At 51.6% G+C, this 22500-nt stretch overlaps 1 protein-coding gene across 1 annotated transcript in view; it reads left to right on the top strand.

The window, feature by feature from the left end:
* Nucleotides 1-1483: 1483 nt before the first annotated feature.
* LOC142903094 (arf-GAP with GTPase, ANK repeat and PH domain-containing protein 1-like) overlaps nucleotides 1484-22500 on the top strand; it is an 80697-nt gene continuing 59680 nt past the window's right edge. Inside the window, exons 1-3 of the mRNA XM_076048542.1 lie at nucleotides 1484-2649; nucleotides 20519-20577; nucleotides 20717-20804. Of these exons, the coding sequence (XP_075904657.1) occupies nucleotides 1551-2649; nucleotides 20519-20577; nucleotides 20717-20804 (1246 nt within the window). The 5' untranslated portion in view covers nucleotides 1484-1550. The remainder of the gene's footprint in view (nucleotides 2650-20518; nucleotides 20578-20716; nucleotides 20805-22500) is intronic.

Below are 22500 nucleotides of genomic sequence, written 5' to 3' on the forward strand. Positions count from 1 at the left end.
CAGCCTGTAAAAGCTGCACTGGATTCAGTCCTGCGGAGCCTCTCAGAGCTGCTGGTGTCCTGCTGACCCAGATACCATCAGCACCAGCAGGCTGCGCACACACTCTGAGGATGATGCACTTATTAATATTTTAGTCCTGTACATTTAGTCTTTTAGTCTCGGATCTGCACTTTGCCTTTTCTCCCTTCCTGTCTAGTTGGCACTGTTTTGTCATTGACAGTCTGGTGAATGATGGTGGGTGTGAGGAAAGTTGTTGATCAGGAGGAAGAGGAGGAATAGCCATGAGTGTGCGTTTTTCTTTTCTGTGTATGTTTTACTGCATTAAATATTTATATATATTTTGAGTTTGTGTGTCTTGTATGGTTCATCAGTCGTGTGCGACTGTGAAACTCTTCCTGTGCCAACCAGCCGAACCAGCCGTGCCAGGGGCCTCCTGCTCTTTCTCCTACAGTTCAGTCTGGTTTCAGTCATCTGGAGGTTTGGCCACTTCAGGGACTGCTCTTTAGATGGGACATCCGAAAATATGGGCAAAGTTGTTGTTGATTGACACACTTTATGTGTCTAAACCTTCAAACAGTAATTGTATTTTTAAAGTTTGAATTTAAATTCCTACCTCCGCTCGACACTTTCAACAATGTCCCGTGAACCGTGAACGCATCACTGCTACCTCCACGCTCCGTTCCACTTGATTCCTAATTCCGCTCCTTGTTTTCCAATCATCCCCTGCTGCTGCTACTGCTGCTGCCGCTGCTGGCTGGCTGGACGGTGTGTGTGCCAATCGGTGTGTGTGTTGTGTGTGTCTGTGTGGAGCTGAGCGGAGCGCTGTTCAGTCAGTCTGCGGGCGGAGAAACGAACCGGTAGCCCGGGCCGCCGGAGTCTTGTGTCGCCGTCAGGGAGCTGCCGAGGAGCGGACAGGAGGAGGAGGAGGCGGAGGCGGAGGGCCGGGCACCGCTCCTCCGGAGAAACTGGAAATAATCCGAGGTGCAATTTGAATCACAATCGAGGCCGGAGCCGAGTCGAGAGGCCCCCGGCTTGTGGTAGCGGCTGGCTCTGCGGGGGATGTGCGCACACAATGGGCGACGACGCGCCGCCGCCGTCCGGGACGCGGCACTAGAATAATATTTACCCCCCCCCCCCCACACCCGGAATGGAGGCGCCGAACACGGAGCTGTCAGCGGAGGACGGCGGACGCCTCTGAAGGAAAACAACACCCGGACTGAAGTGTGTTCTGCCGGTCGGAGCTCCGCCGGTCGGAGGACGACCTGCACCCGCTGCTGCTGCGCGATGAAGACAGAGCGCACGTCCTGCGCCGAAACCAGCGCTGTTTGCACATCTGGATGAGCCGGGGAGCAGGTTGTCGCACCCCCCTCACCACCACCTCGAGGCGTCTGCGACTCAGTGCCGTTGAACCCGTTCTGCCCTCCGAGGAGGAGGAGGAGGAGGTTTGCTACTCATTCAAGTGAGCCAGTGAGCGGAGGAGGAGGGGGATAGCAACAAACAGCAGCAGCAGAGTGAAGAAGTTTCAGTGGAGGAGGTGGGGGCTGAGCAGGATGTTCCTGCTGGACACCAACGGTGGCGTTGGCGCTGCCGAGAGGATGGAGAGCGGCAGTGGCAGTGGTGGGACGCCACCACAGAAGAAGACGGTGTACAGGATCTCTCTCACCCTGGTGAAGAGGGAGAGTCTGGACGAGGAGCCCCCCCGCCAGCTCAGGAGGGAGGGCTCAGTGGAGCTCCAGCGTGGTGGTGCTGGTGGCGGAGGCCTGCTGGAGCAGCTGCAGGAGGTGGAGGACGAGTCGGACGAGCGCTCGCTGGCGGCAGCGTCCCGCGGCCACATGAGGAACTTCCGCACCTTCAGCACGGGGCAGCTGGAGCTGGGACGCCTCAAGGTGTCCAGGAAGCTGCTGCTGCTCCAGGAGAAGAAGGCGGAGGGAGGAGGAGGAGGGGAAGGTGCGAAGGAGGACACGCCCCCTACTGAGCCAGGGGTGCAGAACGGCGGCGTGACGAAGAGGAGGTTCCTGAAGGCCAAGAGCGTGGAGGAGGCGACCTCTGACCTGGCTCCCGCCGAGACGGAGACTCCGCCCCCCAAGCGTTCAGCCGGCCTGCTACGCCGCAGCTTCAGCTTTCGCCACTGGAGCAGCGGTGGCGGCGAGCTGCTGCGCCTGCGGGCCCTCGCCAAGGACCGACACCACAGCAGCTCCGGCTGCATCGGGGCGCTCCAGGACACCAAGGCGGCGGCGTCCCAGGCCCCGCCCTCACCACTGGTGCCGGTGGCTGCGCCCACCTCTGCCGCCGCCGTGGCCACGCCCACCCGGCAGAAGAGCCGCACGCTGGAGACAGGCGGCGTCCTCCGCAAGACGGACTCGCTGTCGGAGCTCAGCCGAAAGACCCGTACGCTGGACAACAGCGACCTGCAGCGACTTGGTGGGGGTGGGGCCGGCGGAGGGGGAGGGGCCTTCCTGCTGAGGGGCAGCGGTGGCCGCTCCAGCGAGCGGCGCCTGGTGCGCTTCTTCAGCGGCATCTTCTCCTCCCGGGGGGGCGGGGCCCCGGCGCCGGGCAGCCCCGGCCTGGAGCAGCGCCCCCTGCAGCGCGGCACGAGAAGGGTCCTGTCACAGTCCAGCTGCGAGAGCGTCGACGGGGGCGGAACCCAAGGTAAAGCCACACCCACCACCAAGACCACCCCACCCTGACGACCAGCGACCCGCTGAAGGTTCAAGTGAGGTTGTTAGTTTGGCGAGGAGAGTGTTTGTTAGAGCAGCAGGGTGTGTGTGTGTGTGTGTGTGTGTGTGTGTGTGTTTGTGTGTGTGTGTGTGTGTGTGTGTGTGTGCCAGCAGGTGTTTGTTCTGGGCAGCAGGGTGATGTTTGGTTGTGGTGCCGCTGTTTGTCTTTCATTACTCCCCTCAGTCCTTCCACAGCAGCCACTCTGGAAGAGTGAGACACAAATCCCCCTGAAAAAACACAAAAAGACCCGAGTGAAAACTGTCTGATTGACTGGAGGGAGGCTGGAACTGAGGCTGCTGCACGTCTCAGGCTTCTTCTTGTGAGCTCTGTTTTTTATCTTGCACACAGGACACACACACACACACACACACACACTTATACACGCAGCAGCAGAAGCAGTAGTAGCAGCAGCAGCATCCTCTTTCCATGTGGAAAACATGACAAAGCAGGAAGTAAGTTTGTACTGTATACACACACACACACACACACACACACACACACACACACACACACAGGACTTCCTGTCTGTGTCCTCCAGATGTTGCAGCCAGCTGTAGTTTCATACCACCAGTTCAGCTCAGTGTGTGTGTGTGTGTGTGTGTGTGTGTGTGTGTGTGTGTGTGTGTGTGTGTGTGTGTGTGCGTCAATGTGTTGCACCGAATCTGTTGAATTTATTTCACATTTATCAGAAGACATTTGAAAGTGGGACGAGCCATCATCACAAATTGAGTGGACAAGTGTTTTGTCCAATCACATCTGCTCAGGGGGGGCGTGGCTAGCAGCTCTGCTGGGCAAAGTCTAACTGAACTGCTCCTCCTCCTGCTGCTGCTAGCCACGCTTTAGCATTCTCGCCAGTCCCCGTGCGCAGCGTCAAAAGTCAGTGCGTTTACATTACTAGAGAAATTACAATTATTGCCTTAGTCCGATTATGATCGGAGTTTGAGAACTCCGATTGAGACACCCAGATAATGCGATTAGAATTCGACTTTCTCTGCCATGCCTTAGTCGGACTATTGACTGTCTCCCTCTCGCGACTCATGACCGCAGAACTACATCGTCTAACAAAACAGACGGCGCGAAAAACCGGAGAAACAACCTCGCAAACGTGAATAAGAATGTGAGGATGAGACCGGGGCGATGCTTTCTCTTCTAAAAGAGATGGACATATTAAAATAACGCGCAACGGAGACCTTTTTTAAAAGGGTAGCGCAGCAAATGCATGGCTCCGGCTTTGCGCACCCCTGAACAAATAGGTATTCGTTCGTATTTATATTTCTACCTTTTCGTTCACATTTTTTGTAAGTTAGAAGAACTTTAACTTTAACTATTTTGGTAATTCCGCTGTTATTCTGCTGGAAACAGCGTGCAGCGGCACGAGCTTCCTCCACGGTCGGCACTTTAATGAGCGTGTGTATAACTGAAGACACCGTTCCTTTGCAAAACCTGTACACAAACTCTCCCACCAGTCTGTGCAGAACCCGCATCCAACAAGAACGAGAGTTTTGGGTCCGTGGCGACGGCACAAAGCGTAGCATCGAAGTGTTGTTGTAGCCCTCCAACAGCAAACAACGTTCTTGTCTACCTTTTAAAATAACCATGAGCACGAGAAATAGGGTACACCTTATCTGCAAAGTAACACGTACATTATGTACTATCGTACATATCGTAATGATGTAATATGTCAACCGAAAGCAGCTGACCAGCTGAAAAGACTCACGCCACCCCCTAGTGTTGGGAGGAGGACACGTTCCCATCAATAATTCGAATTTCTCAGCTGCATGTATACGGTGACAAGGTGAGAACTCCGATTGGACGAGAAAACCGAATTATTGCTTAGTCCGATTAAGCTCTGCATGCTGAGTGATGCTTGGTAGCAGGGGCGCCACCCACTGGCTACTGCGGTCACTGCGGCCAGAGACGAGGGGGCCCTCAGGGGCCTCACTGGTCCACCTAGCAGGTTTAGCGGCGAGGTGTCTCCACGAAGGCCTCCAGCCGCCGACATCGTTAGCATTCCTGAGCCGCCAGTCAGTCAGGTGGCTGGTGGGCGGAGTCAGAGACGCATCATTTCCTGTCAGATTGACTGACATGACTGACATGACTGACTGACTGGCAGGATGGTGTTGTTTATCTTTATCTTATCTTTATCTTGTTTGTCTATGCGTAGGGACAGTGGTGCGGATGACTTCCTGTCTACTGCTCTGTTAGCGCCGTTAGCGCCGTTAGCTCCTCCAGGCGGCAGACACCCCGGCCCGTCGGCCAATGAGACACTGTCGCTGCACATCAGCACACCAGGAGCCCCGATCCCCCCCCCCCCCCCCCCCCCACATCATCTCTGCTGACCCCCATGTGTCTTCATGCACTGCAGGGGTGTGTGTGTGTGTGTGTGCTTGCAGCAACCCACAGGGAGCAAATGTAGGGGAATGTGTGTGTATGTATGTGTGTGTATGTATGTGTGCGCGTGCACATGTGTGTGTGTGTGTGGATGTGGATGTGGGTGTGTATACAGGGCGTGTCAGCCTCTGTGTGTGTGTGTGTGTGTGTATGCATGACCTATATCCACAGCCATGCAGAAGTAATGTACACTGCATGTGCCACACACACACACACACACACACACACACACACACACACTGGCCATGTTTGCATCAGCCGTCTCTTCGCTCTCCTGGAGACGAGGATGAGTGTGAAGATGCTCCCTCTCCTTTATTTCTCTCCCCCTTCACCTCACACCCTCTCTCTCTTTCGATCTCTCTCTTGTTCTCTCTATCTGTTTCTCACTCACTCACCAATAAACGCACACACGCACAACTGCAAGTGCACAAACACACACACACACACACAGACAGACAGACACACACACAGATCAAGTGGTTTCGATGTTGCTGCTCCAGTCGGAGCATCTTTTTGATCTTCCTGCCTGCTCTTCCTCCACCCGCAAACTAGGCCTGCTCATGCACACACACACACACACAGACGCACACACGCTGGAGTCCCCAGTACAATGGCCATAATGGGGAGAAAATCCTATTAGGGGAAATGCTGCAGGCAGAGCAGAGGAGAGGATGATGGAGAGGTAGTTCTCCTCCTCCTCCTCTATCCTTCCCTCCTCCTCATTCTTCTCCTCCTCCTCTATCCTTCGCTCCTCCTCCTCCCCTGTCCTTCTCTCCTCCTCCTCTATCCTTCCCAGCCTCCTCCTCTGCTACCTCCCCTCCTCCTCATTCTTCTCCTCCTCCTCTATCCTTCGCTCCTCCTCCCCTGTCCTTCTCTCCTCCTCCTCTATCCTTCCCAGCCTCCTCCTCCGCTACCTCCCCTCCTCCTCATTCTTCTCCTCCTCCTCTATCCTTCGCTCCTCCTCCCCTGTCCTTCTCTCCTCCTCCTCTATCCTTCCCAGCCTCCTCCTCCGCTACCTCCCCTCCTCCTCATTCTTCTCCTCTTCAATCATTCCCTCCTCCTTCCTCCTCTGTCCTTCCCTCCTCCTCCTCCTCTGTCCTTCCTTCCTCCTCATTCTTCTCCTCCTCCTCTATCCTTCCCTCCTCCTCCTCCTCTCATTGTTTACCTCCTCTCTGCTCGGCCCCGCCTCTCTCAGATCCATCATGCGTGCCTCTCCTTCTTTAATCAATTCTGTGTAAACATTTCCTCCTCCTGCTCCTTGGTTTCTTTTTCTCCTGTGTCTCTTCGTCTCTTCGTCTCCTTGTCTCCTTGTCTCCTTGTCTTCTTGTCTCCTCGCCTCGATATCTGAAAAGTTTTAAAGATTCCTGCATGAATTCCCAGTGTTTCTTAAAACAATTTTTCTTCCTCACTCTCTTCTGTAAAGAGAAGAAATCGTCTCTTTGTGATGTCACAGGCTTGTAGGCTGATCATTTCTAGCAGGAGGCAGCAAACAGAGGGCTAATGCCCTTGTTTCCCAGACCTCTGTTTGAGGTGTTGACGCTGTTTTTGCGATTGTTTTCTTTTGTGGTGAAAGCCCCCTACTGAGCGCGCTCCACTGGCCTGACCCGTCGGCACTAACGACCCAGTCAGAACGCAGCAGGTTGCAGCGCGCCACAGAACCAGGACGGCCCTCTGGCCCAGTTCTGGTGTCCCACAATGCCCGGTTTGCCACCGCAGTGACTGGCAGAGAGAACACAGTGGGTCGTGATAGCAGCTCAGCCACAGTGCGCCACACAGTGCACTGTTTTCATTGTATTGATACAGTTTTTGGAATTTTGTTTTTATTGTATTATAAATACTGCGATTGCACTGGTGCTGCTCCTACTGGAACCCTGGGGGAATTCAATATCAATCTATCTATCCGTCTATCCATCCATCCATCCATCCATCCACTAATAAGCATCCATGCTCATATTATTTATGCACCAATTAGGATGCACCTGAGACGATGCCGGCCCTATTACTGCATGCAGCGTTCGTTATGCAACTGGATTAGCGCTAAGCGTTTACTGTCGAACCTGTTCCGGGCCACCGGGCCACTCCCAGAACTCCTGTTCCCTGCAGGGACATCAGTCATGCTGCTTACTTGTGAATGTTATTTCAAAAAAAAAAATAAAGGAGCAAAAACTGGAAATGAGCAAACTCTGGCGAGTCATGCGAAGGAAGAAGACGACTCATCTTCCGACGCATAAAGAAACAAAACAGGAACCCGGGTGGAGTCAGGTGACCTGCTGCTGCTGCTGCTGCAGGGCGTGAGGCTGATGGCTGTCCTCTTCCACCTGGTCTGGGTCCTTTACATCGGATCCTGCTGCCAAGTTGTGTCATCTGTCATGTTGTAGTGTGTGTGTGTGTGTGTGTGTGTGTGTGTGTGTGTGTGTGTGTGTGTGTGTGTGTGTGTAATATGTCTGAATACAGACGAGGCTGTGCAGCGACTGTGATTCCTCTGTTGAGCTCCACCAGCCTCCACATCTGACTTTACCCCTGCACACACACACACATACACACACACACACACACACACACACTCGCTCAGGGTGCCCCTGCTTATTAGCCGGCTGCCGTGTCGCTCCAGTGGCAGAGGTTGTTCTGGGGTCAAAGAGCATGTGTGTCGTTCCAAACCCCCCCACCGCCCCCCTCTTTATCCTCACCCTTCACCCCTCCCCCATCTCCCCCTCACTTCCTTTGCAGACCCAAATTGGATGTGTGTGTGTGTGCGTGCGTGCGTGCGCGCGCGCGTGCATGTGTGTGTGTGTGTGTGTGTGTGTGTGTGTGTGTGTGTGGCTTAAAGGACTTGCACTCCCTTATTTGAAGAAGCCGTCGGAAGCAGTGAAGTAGCACATTCCACACACACACACACACACACACACACACACACACACACACTAATTCCTCAGCTGGTGTGTGTGTGTGTGTTTTAAAGTGTTGCACGCTCTGGCTCGCCACTGACACCCCTCGCGATGTGACAGTAACCACTGCGCTCTGGGTGTGTGTGTGCGTGAGTGTGGACTGACTTCTCGGCTGCTACCACGAGACCGTTTTAAAACACAAGCCCAGACAGCCTAGCCTAACTCTGGGAATACCCATGATGCACCTGTGTAATCCACTAAAACAAAAGATGCTGTTCCAACATTTAGTGCCGAGTCAGCGTCAACAAAAAGAAGAAGGAAGAGAAGAAGAGAAGAAGCTTTAGAAGAAGCGATTTTTTAAGATATATTTTTAAGGCGTGTTTTCTGCATCACACCCCTCTCACAGCAACCACACTGTGTGTGTGTGTGTGTGTGTGTGTGTGTGTGTGTGTGTGTGTGTGTGTGTGTGTGTGTGTGTGTGTGTGTGTGTGTGCTCCCCGAGGCCACGTCCCATAATGCACCACTGACGTGGCAGCAGAAACAGTGGCTGGGACGTTTGGCAGCTCTTACATCAGGTCTCTGTCTGTCACTGAGGATGGATAGAAACACGCACGCACACTGCGTGCTGTCATCTTACAGTAAAACGAGTCATGTCACCTCTTGGCATGGCTCTTTTTCAAATGTGTCTGGCGTGTACGATCCGTGTAGCGTGCACGCACGCACGCAGCAGGTTGCTGAGATCATCTCCATTTCTGTCAGCTTAGCACGACTTCCTGGACTGTCAGATAAACTCTGATTATACAGACACCTTCGTGTGTGAGTGTGTGAGTGTGTGTCCGTGTCTGTGTGTTCAGATGAGGAACCAGTCGCTCCGTCCTGGTGTTGAAGCTGTTTGACGACAAAAACCTGCGGCGTGCTGCCAGCCTGTGTGTGTGTGTGTGTGTGTGTGTGTGTGTGTGTGTGTGTGTGTGTGTGTGTGTGTGTGTGTGTGTGTGTGTGTGTGTGTGTGTGTGTGTGTGTGTGTGTGTGTGTGGGTGGGGGATGATTCAACCCTACTGATTAAAAGCGCTTGATATTTAGGTCACTCTGTGTGTGTGTGTTGGTATCTGCTCTAGCCGGGACGTGATCGTTGGTGGCAGAATTGCATCCTGGGACTTTGAGTCCCAGAGAGACAATGTGCCAGTTTCACTGCTTTCCTTCCCGGCGCTGTGAGGTTTAAAGCGGCTCCTCTACCAGCAGCCGCAGCCTCGTCTGCACCTGCTGCCGCCGCCACCACCACCTCTTCCACCTCCTGCTGCCGGCGTTCCCACAAATCCAGCCACTGACCACCCCCTCTGCCGCCCCACCCCGCCCCGCCCCGCCCCTTCACCTCCCGCCAACAGCTGGGCTGCACAAGGCTGGCTGCTGTTTCGGCCGTGGCGGGCGGAGGTTTGTGGCGTTGCCGGGAGGGGCGGCCGATGGGAATGTTGTCGGGATTTCCCTGAAGCACGGAACGCTGGAATAAACCAAGGGGCAGATGGGGGAGAAGCTACAAGACGGAAAACAAATTGTATCATCAAAACGATGTCGTTGAAAATATTCCCGCTGAATGTCAGAGTCCAAAACGTCTGGATTGATATTGAAGGCAACAAAGTTATGCATGATCATGATAATTGGATTCAAGCCCACATATGACACTAGAGATGTATTACCCAGAATGCTTTGCCTTCAGGGGCGGCTGCAGGTCGTCTGTCAGCCTTGGCCCGTGTGTGTGTGTGTGTGTGTGTGTGTGTGTGTGTGTGTGTGTGTGTGTGTGTGTGTGTGTGTATTTGCTCAGTCTGACAGGGTGGTGGCGTGCGACATGAATACTAAACAGCACCTCAGATCACCACCGGGGGTCAGAGGTCAGCAGTTCAGGAAGGCGGGGGGGCAACTCCATCCATCAGGTTTTTTTAGTTTTCTGTCAGTGGCTGAAGTTCGAGGTGCCGAGTCGGCTCAAAGGTCCAGTTCAGGGTTTTTTTCTGTGTTTCATGATGGAGGGCGTTGGAAGTGTAAACACCAGCATCCCCCTCCCTTGTCTACCTCACAATCTGATCGGCCTCGTCCAATCAGAGCTCTTTGTCTCGGCACGGCAACGGTTGGTCGCCTGCCATCCACTTCCTGCTCCAACTTCCTGGGTTTTCCCTCAGGCCGCGTTAATGAGTGGAGGTTGGGGTGTGTGTGTGTGTGTGTGTGTGTGTGTGTGTGTGTGTGTGTGTGTGTGTGTGTGTGTGTGTGTGTGTGTGTTCGTGTGTGTGTGCTACCACTTCAACCCTTTTTGTTTTGCATTTCAACTGTGTGTTTTTTTTCGCCACACAGCGACAAGGTGTGTGAGCCTTTGCGTGTTGGTTAGGTGGTTTGGTGTGTACTGTTAGGTGTGCGTGTGCGTGTGTGTGTACCGGCCAGACAGGTTTAATTAACAGTGACAAGAGGGAAATTGACAAGCAGAAGTGTGCACTGCACACGGCACGCACCTGACGCACAAAAGCACAAACACACCCGTTCTGTACTGCTGTCATCGCCTGACACACACACCCACCCACACACACACACACACACACACACACACACACACACACACACACACACATACATGTTGTTACTGTACCTGGTGAGCTGCAGCAGCTGTGTGACGTAACAGAAGCAGGATGCTCCAGGAAGCTCATCTCCAGCGTCTTCTGACCTGCTGGGAGGAAGTTCAGCTGTCTGTTATTCACAGCCCCCCCCCCCTCCCCCTCCACTCCATTGTCATTTTGTGTTGGTTTTTTCGTGGCTGTTGCCTCCCTCTGAACACTTCGGCCCCGTCACTTTGTGTCATCACGCACGTCGCAGCGGCGGCACCATTGTGCACAACGCTGCACTTCTGTCACTCCCAGTTTTTGGCAGCTGACGCCCCCCCAGCACCAGCAGAGTGTCCGCAGTGTGTGTGTGTGTGTGTGTGTGTGTGTGTGTGTGTGTGGTGGTGGGGGGGGGGTGTCCATCAGTCAGCAGCACATCCCATATTCACAACTCCAGCTTTTCAACATGAAGCGAGACGACTGCGACAACGGCAGCTGTCGACACATGAAGGAAAGGAACACAACATGCACGCACGCACGCACGCACGCACGCACGCACGCACGCACGCTCGCAAGCACACACACACACACACACACACACACACACACACACACACACACACACACACGCCTGCAGGCTGATGCAGGCTGGCGGATTTGAATTGATGATCTTTGCCACCAACACACACACACACACACACACACACTGAGGTTTTAATGGTGCTATTGTTTTAAAAACACACACACACACACACACACACACACACACACACACACACACACACACTCACACACTCACACACTCACACACCCAGCCCTGAGGGGTGAAACTGCCACGCTCCACCCCGGATCCTACTCTGTGTGTGTGTGTGTGTGTGTGTGTGTGTGTGTGTATGTGTGTGTGTGTGTCCCTGGTTAACACGACTGCCGACTGTGACAAATCAGAGCGCCACCGCAGCTTCACGCCTGCCTGCTGGTCACGTGACCTCAGCCCCCCTCATAGCCCCCCCCTCTCCTCATCTCCCACACACACGCACACACATGCACACACACACACACACACACACACACACACACACACTCCTCCACCAGCGACGCTTTAATGTTTCATTGCCAGATTGATTCAAGTAAAAAAAAAGAAAAAAAAAGTCCAAGTTAGAAAAAACCCAGTGGTTTCTGCATGGTGGATCTAGGATGGCGAAGGCAGAGTGAGCCTCTGTCCTGGAGCTGCTGAGTGTTAGACCAGGAGGAGAAGGAGGAGGAGGAAGAGGAGGAGGAGGAGGAGGAGGAGGACGACCTGAGATTCCAGCATGTCGCTTGGCTCTGGCAGGGCGTGACATCATCAGCAGGACAGTCCTGCACGCTGAGCAGGTTCACCCACCTGTCTGTTTTTCTTTGTTTTATTTTAAGTTTATTTTCTGGCTTCTTTGCATGCCTTCATTCTGTCAATCTTCCCAGCAGCGTGTGGGCCAAGCAAACGGCTCGGCTGGGAAGAGTTGAGCTCGTCTTTTGCTAAAAGCTGAGGCCAGTGGGCTGTAGTGATGATGTCACTGTGTGTGTGTTTTGGTACAATGTGCACAACACACACTTTTTTGTTTATCTGCGGTTGAATCTGAATCCTGAGGTGTTGTTGCTGCGTTTTCCACGTGCTGAAGCAGACAAACGATCCCTCAGATCTGTTTCCAGCCCTCTGTCTTTGTGAGTCTGTTGTGTTGCTACTGCTGTGTGTGTGTTGTTGCTGCTGTTGCTGCTTCTGCTGGTATTGGGAGAGATAAACAGTGGTGTGTCTGCCTGCTCGCATCGGCTGCCCTCCAGCCGTCGACTCTCTGGTTGTGAGTCGCGTCGAGTTGAGTCGTCTCACTTTATTATATCTTCCTTCCGCTCTGCTGCTAAAAACAGATTCTTCATGTGTGGAGCATCTGACCGTGAGACATCTGGACAGGAGGCCGAGTCAAAGACGGAGAGACGCTGGGAAAAAGAAAAACACCTTGCAGTTCAATCCCTAACATCAGAGTCCAGTTAGCAAAAGTTGCACATTCACCGGAACACTGTCTTCTTCTTCTTCTTCTTCTTCTTCTTCTTCTTCTTCTTACACAAGCACGTCGCTAAAAAATAGTTCCCCCTCTGTCACTGCACACAATGCACTGTTAAAAGTCCACATGTCACAAAAAAACTCCAAGTCCCCTGCCCTCCTGTAAAACATAAAATCAATGCGCAGCCTGGACTGGATGAGTTTTTTTTACAAATGACAGAGGGGTCGACCTCTGCCCCATCAACTATCTTTCTCTTACGGCTCAACCACACCCCCAACTTAGCCTGGCTTAAAACAAAGTTTTAAAACCTGGCCTTTCCTCTTGTTCTGGCGACTGTAGTTAAAACCAAAGATAAAAGAGTGTTTGTTAAAAACCTCCTGGCATTGGATAAAAACTCTATCTAAAAAACCAAACACGGACGACAAACGCTCACACAGATAAAAACAATGAAAAACAGTCTCTCTCTCTGTGCAGAAGGGACAGGTGTCCTCCACCGCTGGGTTCATCATACTGATAAAAGCGTTCACGGCTACGACGCCGTGGAGGACGCGCCACTGAATGTCTCCATGTCTTTTGGCCACTTGGGCTTTGTAGAGAGTTCTCCACGCGGGCTTATTTCCGTAGTTCAGGTATTTCCTCCACGGCGTATCCCAACGTCCATCTAGTTTGTCTTTGTCCAAAGTTTTGTTCATTGTTTGATAGAGCTTCTTTCCCGTCACGACCTCCAGGGGAACTGCTGGACAGGCTTCCAGCAGAGGGCCGCTGCAGTCGTCCAAGTCTGGGAGCAGGCCGACATGGGGGAAGCTGTCCTCTGGGTCGGGGGTCAGGGAACCTCTGTCATGCAAGCTGAGGTGGGAGTGCTCATGACCGGACAGCCTTCTTCTCCAATGGTCCAGCAGCTGCTTGACAACCCTTTGGGATTTTAGTCCCAGCGTAGAGGCCAATGGGGCGGGATCTTCCAATCCAGGACCGGTCAGATCCACCACCTTGCCCAACGTCATGACCCCTGCAGCTCGGAGGGCCTTGGAGAGAGTCACTCCCCCCCAGCTAGGGTAGTCCAGCAGGGTTCCCTGAAGGACCGGTTCCTGCAAGAGCCAGTACAAAGAGTCGGCCTGCTCCGCCCTCTGCTTCTTCAGGAGGTTCCAAACGTTAAAAACACTCCGATAAAAACAAGGCAGAGAAACTGTGCTCATGCGAGTCGTGTCCATTAAAAACAAACTAAAATCCAGGCCCACAAAATTAAAACGCTGCAGGATGCACCGGGCTAATGGTCTCCACAGAACATCCTTGGGGCCAGTCAAGAGCCTCTGAATAAACTGGAGTCTGAAGGCAGAGCCCCTGCTGGCCAGATGAACCAAACCCTGTCCTCCCTCTTCTTTGGGGAGGAAAAGGATGCTCTGTGGAAGGACGAGACCAAGTTGTTGACGATGAGGGTTCTGCCTCTGTAGGACATTTTAGGCAGCAGCCACTTCCACCATCCTAGCCTCCCCCTCACCGTCTCCAACACATTGTCCCAGTTCTTATTGTTGTGGGTCTCGTCCCCCAAGTAGATGCCCAGGTATTTAAAACCGCCAGTCTTCCACTGCAGCCCACCGGGCAACTTGAGCCTACTCCTCAGCCCCTCTCCCACCATAAGAGCCTCACTCTTCCCCCAGTTAACTCGCAAAGAAGAAATAAAACCAAACTCTGTTAAAAGATTTTCTAAAACACTGATGTCATTTTGCGAGTTGATTAAAACCACCAAATCATCAGCGTACACAGACAGTTTAAAAGACACGCAACACTGAGGGAGACACACACCACTTAAACTCTCCCTTAATTTGTGGAGTAGAGGCTCTATGGACAGAGAGTACAGCATCCCTGAGAGAGAGCAGCCCTGCCTCACCCCCCTCTGAACGTCGAAGGGGGCACTCAGACCACCGTTGACCTTGAGAACACTCTCAATGCCACAATAGAGCACCCGGATCATGGCTATAAAGTCAGGATTGAATCCAAAGGCACCCATGGTCTGCCACAGGTACTGGTGTTCAACCCTGTCAAAAGCCTTTTCCTGGTCTATGGAAATAAGACCAGTCTCAAGAGCCAATGAACTGGAGAGGTCCAAAAAATCCCGAATTAAAGTGACATTGTCACTTATGAGCCTGCCCGGCACGCAGTAGGTCTGGTCAGGGTGGATGATGGACGACATCACCTCTCGCAGCCTAAGGGCCAGAGCTTTGGACAGGATTTTGTAATCCGTGCACAGCAAGGACACCGGCCTCCAGTTCCTGATGTCCTGCAGGTCTCCCTTCTTTGGCAGTAAGGTGATGACGGCCCTCCTACAGCTCACCGGGAGTTTTCCCTGTTTGATGCTGTCGTTGATTGTCAGGAGAAGATCTGGTCCGATGACCGGCCAGAAGGACTTATAAAAGTCCACAGGAAGGCCGTCGATGCCAGGAGCTTTTCCACACTGCAGGCTCCCCAGGGCGGCTTCCAGCTCCATGAGCGTTAGTGGAGCCGCCAACTGGGGGCTTTGCTCCTGGCTCACCTGAGGGAGACCGCTGAGGAAGTTGCTGTCCATTACTCGACCACTCGCTCTTATAGAGGTCTCTGTAGAAACCGGCAGCATTTCCTAATCCCAGAAGAATCCGAAATTTCGGAACAGCTACCCGCGCGTAAAGAATGAATGATCTTCCTTTGTCCATTTTTCTTCTCCAGCCCAAAGAAAAACTGAGAGGGAGCATCCATCTGCGAGATGTTCATAAACCGCGACCTGACCAGCGCCCCCTGCGCAGAAACCCCGAGCAGGTTGGCTAACGCCGATTGTTTGGACTTGAGGGAATCTAAATGCCCTCGATTTCCTGTAGAAACAGCTAAGGACTGTAACTCCTCTACCTGTCTCTCCAGATCCCTTACGGTCCGGGTTAACTCACCTGTGGCAAAGCGAGTGAAGCTCTGGCAAAGTTGTTGGGTCTGAGTTTTCCCAAAATCCCACCATTGTTGGATGGTGGGGAAATTGGGTCTGCTCTCTCTGTGGGATAACCAAAAAAACTTAAAAGCAGTTTTAAAAGCCTGGTCATTTAAAAGAGCTGTGTTAAAAGGCCAATAGGCACTATTTAAACGAATATTCTGAATAAAAATGGAACAGGACACAAGACAATGATCGCTAAAACCAACAGGCTGGATTAAACACCTTTTAAAAATATTTAAAAGGTGATTAAAACAGTAAAAGCGATCAAGTCTGGCGAGGTATAAAAAATTTTCTTTGGTATGGCTCCAAGTGTACCGTCGTCTGTTTTGATTAAAAACTCTCCACAGGTCAGACAGCTCGTGATCTTTGATGAGCTGTCTGAGCCTGTGAGACGACCCAGGGTGTGGCTCAGGATGATTCCTGTCCAGTGCGGGATCTTCAGTGCAATTAAAATCGCCGCCTAAAAACATAAAATCATCATGGCAGGTTTTAAGAACATCATCAAGCTTTTTTAAAAATGTAAGTCTCTCCAACCCTCTGGTTGGAGCATAGACATTTAAAAACACTAATTTTACATTTTCATAAAAAGCTATAACCTTTAGTAAAAACCCTGGAATGATTTCCTCAACACTAAAAGAAGCCGGTAAAAAATTCTGAGCCAATAAAATCCCAACCCCACCGCTGGCACTGGAATTATGGCTCAGAATCACCTCCCCTTTAAAATCCCTCTTCCAGTCCCTGACAATATCGTCAGTGCTGTGTGTTTCCTGAAGAAACAATACATTTAATCTTTTTAACTCCATCAATTTAAAAAGAGCAGCTCTTTTAAAATCAGCCCGGGCTCCATTCATGTTTAAACTCCCCATGTTAAAATCACACATGAATGGAAAAAAAAATAAAAACTCAGTAAAACAACACACCAGTGGCACAACGATCAATAAAAGTAAATTAAACATCAATTTCCCCCTTGTTTAACTCTTCTCTGGCCTTTCCTATGTGCCTTCTGAGTCTGTATACTTCCTGGTCGGTGAGCACTTCTCCAAACTTCCTCGTGAGGGGTTTGGCGGAGTTGATGAACCGCCTAAGGTCCGAGAAGTGCTGCCATACTGACGTTTGTCTCACCCCTTTCGTGTCTTCAAGGAATTTTTTCAGCAGTGCAACCGAGTAAGGTGCATCGTTGTCTTCTTGGGTTAAAACACAGTCACTCTCAACACTCGTGGCTGTCTTTCTATTTTTTGCTTTTTCTTTTACAAGTTCAGTTAATTTTCTCTTTTGTGACAGTTTCAACATTTCATCATCATCATCGGACATTGCTTCATCGTCATACTCAGACATGTCTAAGGTGTCTACAGTTGCTTTGTTCTTTTCTTTCTTCGTTTTCTTTTTTTCGTTTCCATCAAGTGACAAGGGGGGGTCCCTCTTATCAGGGGGAGGCACAGATATTGGGGACGCCTCGGGGACCCCAGTCACCGCCGGCACCGGGTCGATGTGAGCCGACAACCCCGCCGGCACCGGGTCTTCCGGAGCCGACGGACCGGCCGCCACCGTATCCAACGGTGCCGCCGGACCCGCCGACTCTAGGGGCGGCGACGCCACCTCGGCCGCCGCCACCGCCGCCTCAGGAGGGGGGGTCCCGCCTGAGGCGGATGCCTTCCACTCCGGGCAGGAGCGAACCAAGTGCCCCTCGGCACCGCACCCAAAACATTTCATATGTTCAGTAGTGACAAAAACCATGTACGGAAAGTTGTCGATTTTGAACGTACAGGATAGGTTTAAGTCACTTGTCGTGTCTTTAAGCACCATGTACACCTGTCTCCGGTGACACACAACATGCTTGAGCTGCGGTGACTTGCAGCCTAAAGACATCATTTTTATTGGTGAAACGAGTTGGCCAAATCGCGACAGCTCTTTGGCCAGTGCCTCGTTTTTAATGAACGGCGGAGCATTGGAGATCAGTACCTTCTTGGCGGGGCTCACGAGGGGGAGAGCGGGAGTGAAAGTGTCACCGATCACAACACCGCTCTCGACCACCTTGCTTACCTTGTCGGTGTCGTCAAGGAAGATAACGATCGCTCCATTCATTCGGGATGCAGACTTAACGCTGCTGTATCCCACCACCTTTCCAACGGCCAGACCCGCCTGTTCCACCGAGCACTCAACTGCCGGCACCAGTTTGATGGCGTGCCGGCGAGTGAGACGCTCGAACTCGGTAGCCGGTGTTTCCGCTACCGGCATGCTGGCTGCTGGCTGCTGGCTACCGGCTACGCCGGTCCTCCACCCAACCACCAACACACAAAAAAACGATCTACTTACAAAACTAACACGAATTGATAAATGAAAGACTAACGCACATTTCTTCTTCTTCTTCTTCTTCTTCTTCTTCTTCTTCTTCTTCTTCTTGCTGGCTCAGATCCTTCTAATGTGTTTTGGGCAGCGATTTGACCTCAGTTTGAGCTTCCTGGTTCAACATGTTGCTCCTCACAAGTGAATTTTCAGATTGATGTTGTGAGGGGGAGGAAAAAGAAATGAAAATCATTTGTGTCACTTTCTGGCTTTCATTTCCTCCCTTTTGATCCCGTCTGCTTTAAAATCCGCCTCTCCTTCTCCTCTTCCTCCTCCCTGCTTCCTTCAAGCCGAGGCCATGTGTGAGGCGGCCACTGAGCGTCGGCCGTCTCGTCCTCATCGTGGTTCTGTTTGCTCTGCTTGTTGTGTTGCCATCGTCCTGCAGCTGCCGTCACCTAAACACACGCTGTGTGGCCCTGAAGAAAGTCCCTCAGTGGGCGGCACCATTGAGAGCCTGACATATGGAGATCAAAAATATGTGTATATATTTTTATATATTTATCTTTTGTTTCCCAACCTCTCAGTCGATAGATAGATAGATAGATACTTGCATACATACATGCATACATACTGTAGATAGATACTGTAGATAGATAGATACATACATACATACATACATGCATACATGCATACTAGATAGATACTATAGATAGATAGATAGAAATACTGTACATAGATACTGTCGATAGATAGATATGTGGATCTATGGGTGACAGGCAGGTGGATGATACATAGATGGGTGATAGATGATATCTATAGATGGATAGATAGATGCTCCTGTTTCAGTAGATGGATGGATGGATGGATGGATGGACGGAGGAGTTCTCTTCCTCTCCTTCTCTCCATCCATCTGTTCTTCTCCTTCTGCTCCTTCCGTCTGTCGTTGTTTCTCTCCGGACATTCCCGTCACACCTGATGTTTTTCTCTTCCTCCGTGTGTGTGTGTGTGTGTGTGTGTGTGTGTGTGTGTGTGTGTTTGTAATTGTTTTCCTCCGTCTCAGCGTTTTTCTCTGCGAGTCGGCGGTGCTCAGATTCTCTGTTCATCCTCTTCCTGCCTGCGTGTGTGTGTTGATAGATTGATCCGGTTCAGGTGTGCCGCCCACCATGTTTCCAGATGTCTTTCTCACTCTCTCTCTCTCTCTCTCTCTCTCTCTCTCTCTCTCTCTCTCTCTCTCTCTCTCTCCCCCTCTCTCTTTTTTCATCCACTCAGCGTCTAAACTACCTCAAACTACCAGAAGCTCAGAAGATGCTGCTCCCTTCAGTCGGGGTCTCCTGGCCGTTAGTGGCTAATTGTAGCGCTGCTGGGTCGAACTGGGAACTGACCGTGGGAGGGGGGGGGTATGGGGTACCCACAAAACAGGAAGCAGCTGGGTCAACATCCTGCCTGGCAGCAAGGGGGTGGAGGGGGCGCCCTCCGCCCAACAATGCGGCCCTGTGTCCGTCCGTCCGCCCGCCAGCCAATGGGGACGCTTCCCTCTGGATTTTTTCCAGGCTGATGGCAGCGGCGGCGCATTAATTCTAGTCCAGGGTTTGACCTCGGCCGGCGCACACACCCCGGTGCTGATGTCTGAGCTGGGATGGCTTTTTCTTTTAACTGGGCGACTGGTTAAACCAGTGGGGGAGGCGCCCAGAGCAGCAAAATGCAGTTAGATGATAGGTGTTGGTTCCACCCCCTGAAAAGAGCTCTGAAGATGATCGTCACCCTGGAGGCATCTTCATCACCTTCTTTGCATCCATGCCCCCCCACTCCCCCAAAACCTCTCTCTCTGGCCGAGAGACCTTATGAGTGTGTTGGTGTTGACACAGATTGCTGCTGATGAATTAGTGAGGAGGCTGGGGGGTTGGGAGGGTGGGGGTGCTGCAGGCCGTTCGGCCCACTGGCCCACTTTAGTGTCTGAGACGCACTGCAGGGTGCGGAGATGCCCGGTCGCACTCCTCCTGCCGGGAGGCTCCGCCCCCTCTCTCAAGCCCCCAGCAGCTAATTGAGGCTAAAGGAAGCCGGAGGTGGAGAGACCCACCTGACAGCTGAGTTCAGGAGCACCAGTGGTCCAGTGGTGGCGTCCAGTCACTCAGAGTTCACGTACACGTTTCTGTGTGTGTGTGTGTGTGTGTGTGTGTGTGTGTGTGTGTGTGTGTGTGTGTGTGTGTGTGTGTGTGTTGACCAGAGCCAGAGTACTCCCTGATAGCAGTGACACCACTGCACGACAACAATAACACACACCCTGATAGCTGGACGTGAACCATAGCAGCCTCTAATCCCGCGTGGCTGTGTGTGTGTGTGTGTGTGTGTGTGTGTGTGTGTGTGTGTGTGTGTGTGTGTGTGTGTGTGTGTGTGTGTGTGAGGCTTCGATCGCCCTCCAACACCACCCGTCTCTCTCCCTCTCTTCCCACGACCTCTCAGCCTCACTTTCCTCCAAGTTCCTCAACAACAACAACAACAACGAGCAGACAAAAGCAGTTGTAAAGATTGTTTGATCTGGAGAAAATTGTTCTGATTTTGATTCATTTTGATTCAGGCTTCTTCCTCTTCCTCTTTGTCTTCTGCTTCGTGGATCTCTGCTTGACTCCACCCACCTGCAGCAGTTTGTGTCTGACTGTTTTGTGCTTCTTTTGTCTCCTGCAGATGCATTTGTGAACAGCCAGGAGTGGACGCTGAGCCGGACGGTGCCCGAGCTCAAAGTGGTGAGTGTGTGTGTGTGTGTGTGTGTGTGTGTGTGTGTGTGTGTGTGTGTGTGTGTGTGTGTGCGCACAGTTGATGATTGTGATACTAGAAAATAAAGATTTATGAACAAGTCCCTTCTTCTCTTCCTCCTCCCCCCAGGGCATTGTGGGTAATCTGGCCAGTGGTAAGTCAGCGCTGGTCCACCGGTACCTGACGGGGACGTACGTCCAGGAGGAGTCACCAGAAGGTAAGAGGATCCATCAGCTGGCCCCTCCTGCTCCCCCTCCCCGTCCCCTCTCCTATGCAGGATTAGATCCCTGAAGATTAAGTTTTAGATTATGTTAACGTGAAAAAGCAAAACCCAGCAGGATTATCAATCCCTGGCGGGCAAAATGAGACACTAACAAGGGGGAATCTGCATCTTCAGGAAGTTCTGATGAACAAAAATTAAATGAAACTCTACATCTCAGACTTTTTTAATCACCAAACTGCAGAAAAAAACACCCTCAGTTCTTTCATTGCTTTGTTTCTTTTTACACACAGGCTCATTTCCTCCCACTTTAAAGGCTCATGCAACATTTTTTATTAGTCATAATAACAGTGTTTATTTTTTTCTTTTCTTTTCTTTTCTCTCTGCCAACCACTAACGGCGGCGGCGCCATCGTCTCAGAAAAAAATATCACATTTGCGTCGCAATAAAGCAGCATTAGCCCTTAAAAGGGTAAAGTAATGACGTCCCGCCGTGATGAAACTTTAATGGCCGGACTCCGCTTCTTTCCCCACTTTCCTGTCTCTCTGCGACCTCTCCTTGAATCTTTCATAAATGCGAACAAATAAAAAAGGCGAGCACATCTTTTTTATAATGTTCTTTTTTTCCCCGCGGCATCGGCCATATTTCTCATCCAATATTAACACTGCTGGGCAGATGGGCGGACACACACACACACAGGCTGCGGGGCGAGACCCACTTCAGCAGAACCCGCTTTAATATTTCACCGTGTGAGCACCGGGCCCCCTGGAGGCGGTGGTGGAGTGTGGGGGGCCGAGAGGGAGCCGCACAGTATCCAGACTTTTATTCTGAAAGGTTCGGGATGCTTGGGCACAAGTTCTAAAGTTGGAAATAATCAAAACTACATTTTGCAACGCAAAAAAAACTGCAGCTCACTGTCTTCCTTTGTAGATGTTTCACAATAAAAGCTTGTAAATGAGCTTTTATTGTCTACAATTCTATATAATAGTGTTTTTTTTTAATTGTCTTTTTTTTGTTTGTCAACATCTGCAGCAGGTGATGGTGGGAGAAAAAGAAGAAGTAAAAAAGGAGGGCTAAAGTACATAAAATGTACATACAGTTTCAGACGCTGCAGTGCTTTATAACTGCTGCTTTTTTCTATTATTGGAATTTTATGACATCCTCTTAGAGCATTTCTGAAAATCATCAGACACATATAGAATGAAATAAAGTTTAAAAAAAATATATCCCACAGCAATGGTGGCGCTGGAGTGCAGAAACAGGATTGTGATGGTTTTTTACCCTCCGCTGACCTCAACTCCGCTGCCGGTTTCCTAAAGCCGTCGGCTGGCACCAGACCTTCGGGGGGGCGGGGGAGGAAAGAAAAACTCTGCAGCCCTGCGGCCGTCTTGTGGTGGCGCTGCCGCCCACGGAACCCAGTTTAGCTGCAGGGGGAAACTGGCTGTCGACCGTTTAATGACGGCCTGACAGGAAGGGACGCAGAGAAATAAAATAAGATGATGCTTCAAAGTTGAAGAAGAACTTTTGATTGTTTGATTTGAAGGGTGATGGAGCAAATTCTGCTTCTTCTTCCTTCCTCTTCCTCTTCCTTTTCCTCTCCTCCTCCTCCTCCCCCTGCGCTAACCTGCTGTCCCTCCTCCTCAAATGTTTCAGTTTCCAGCCCCCTCGGCCTTAATTACACCGCCACTCTGCC

This window comes from Nelusetta ayraudi, unplaced genomic scaffold (assembly GCF_046127955.1).
Source record: "Nelusetta ayraudi isolate G7.1 ecotype Tasmania unplaced genomic scaffold, CSIRO-AGI_Nayr_v1 ptg000106l, whole genome shotgun sequence".
Classification (NCBI taxonomy): domain Eukaryota; kingdom Metazoa; phylum Chordata; class Actinopteri; order Tetraodontiformes; family Monacanthidae; genus Nelusetta; species Nelusetta ayraudi.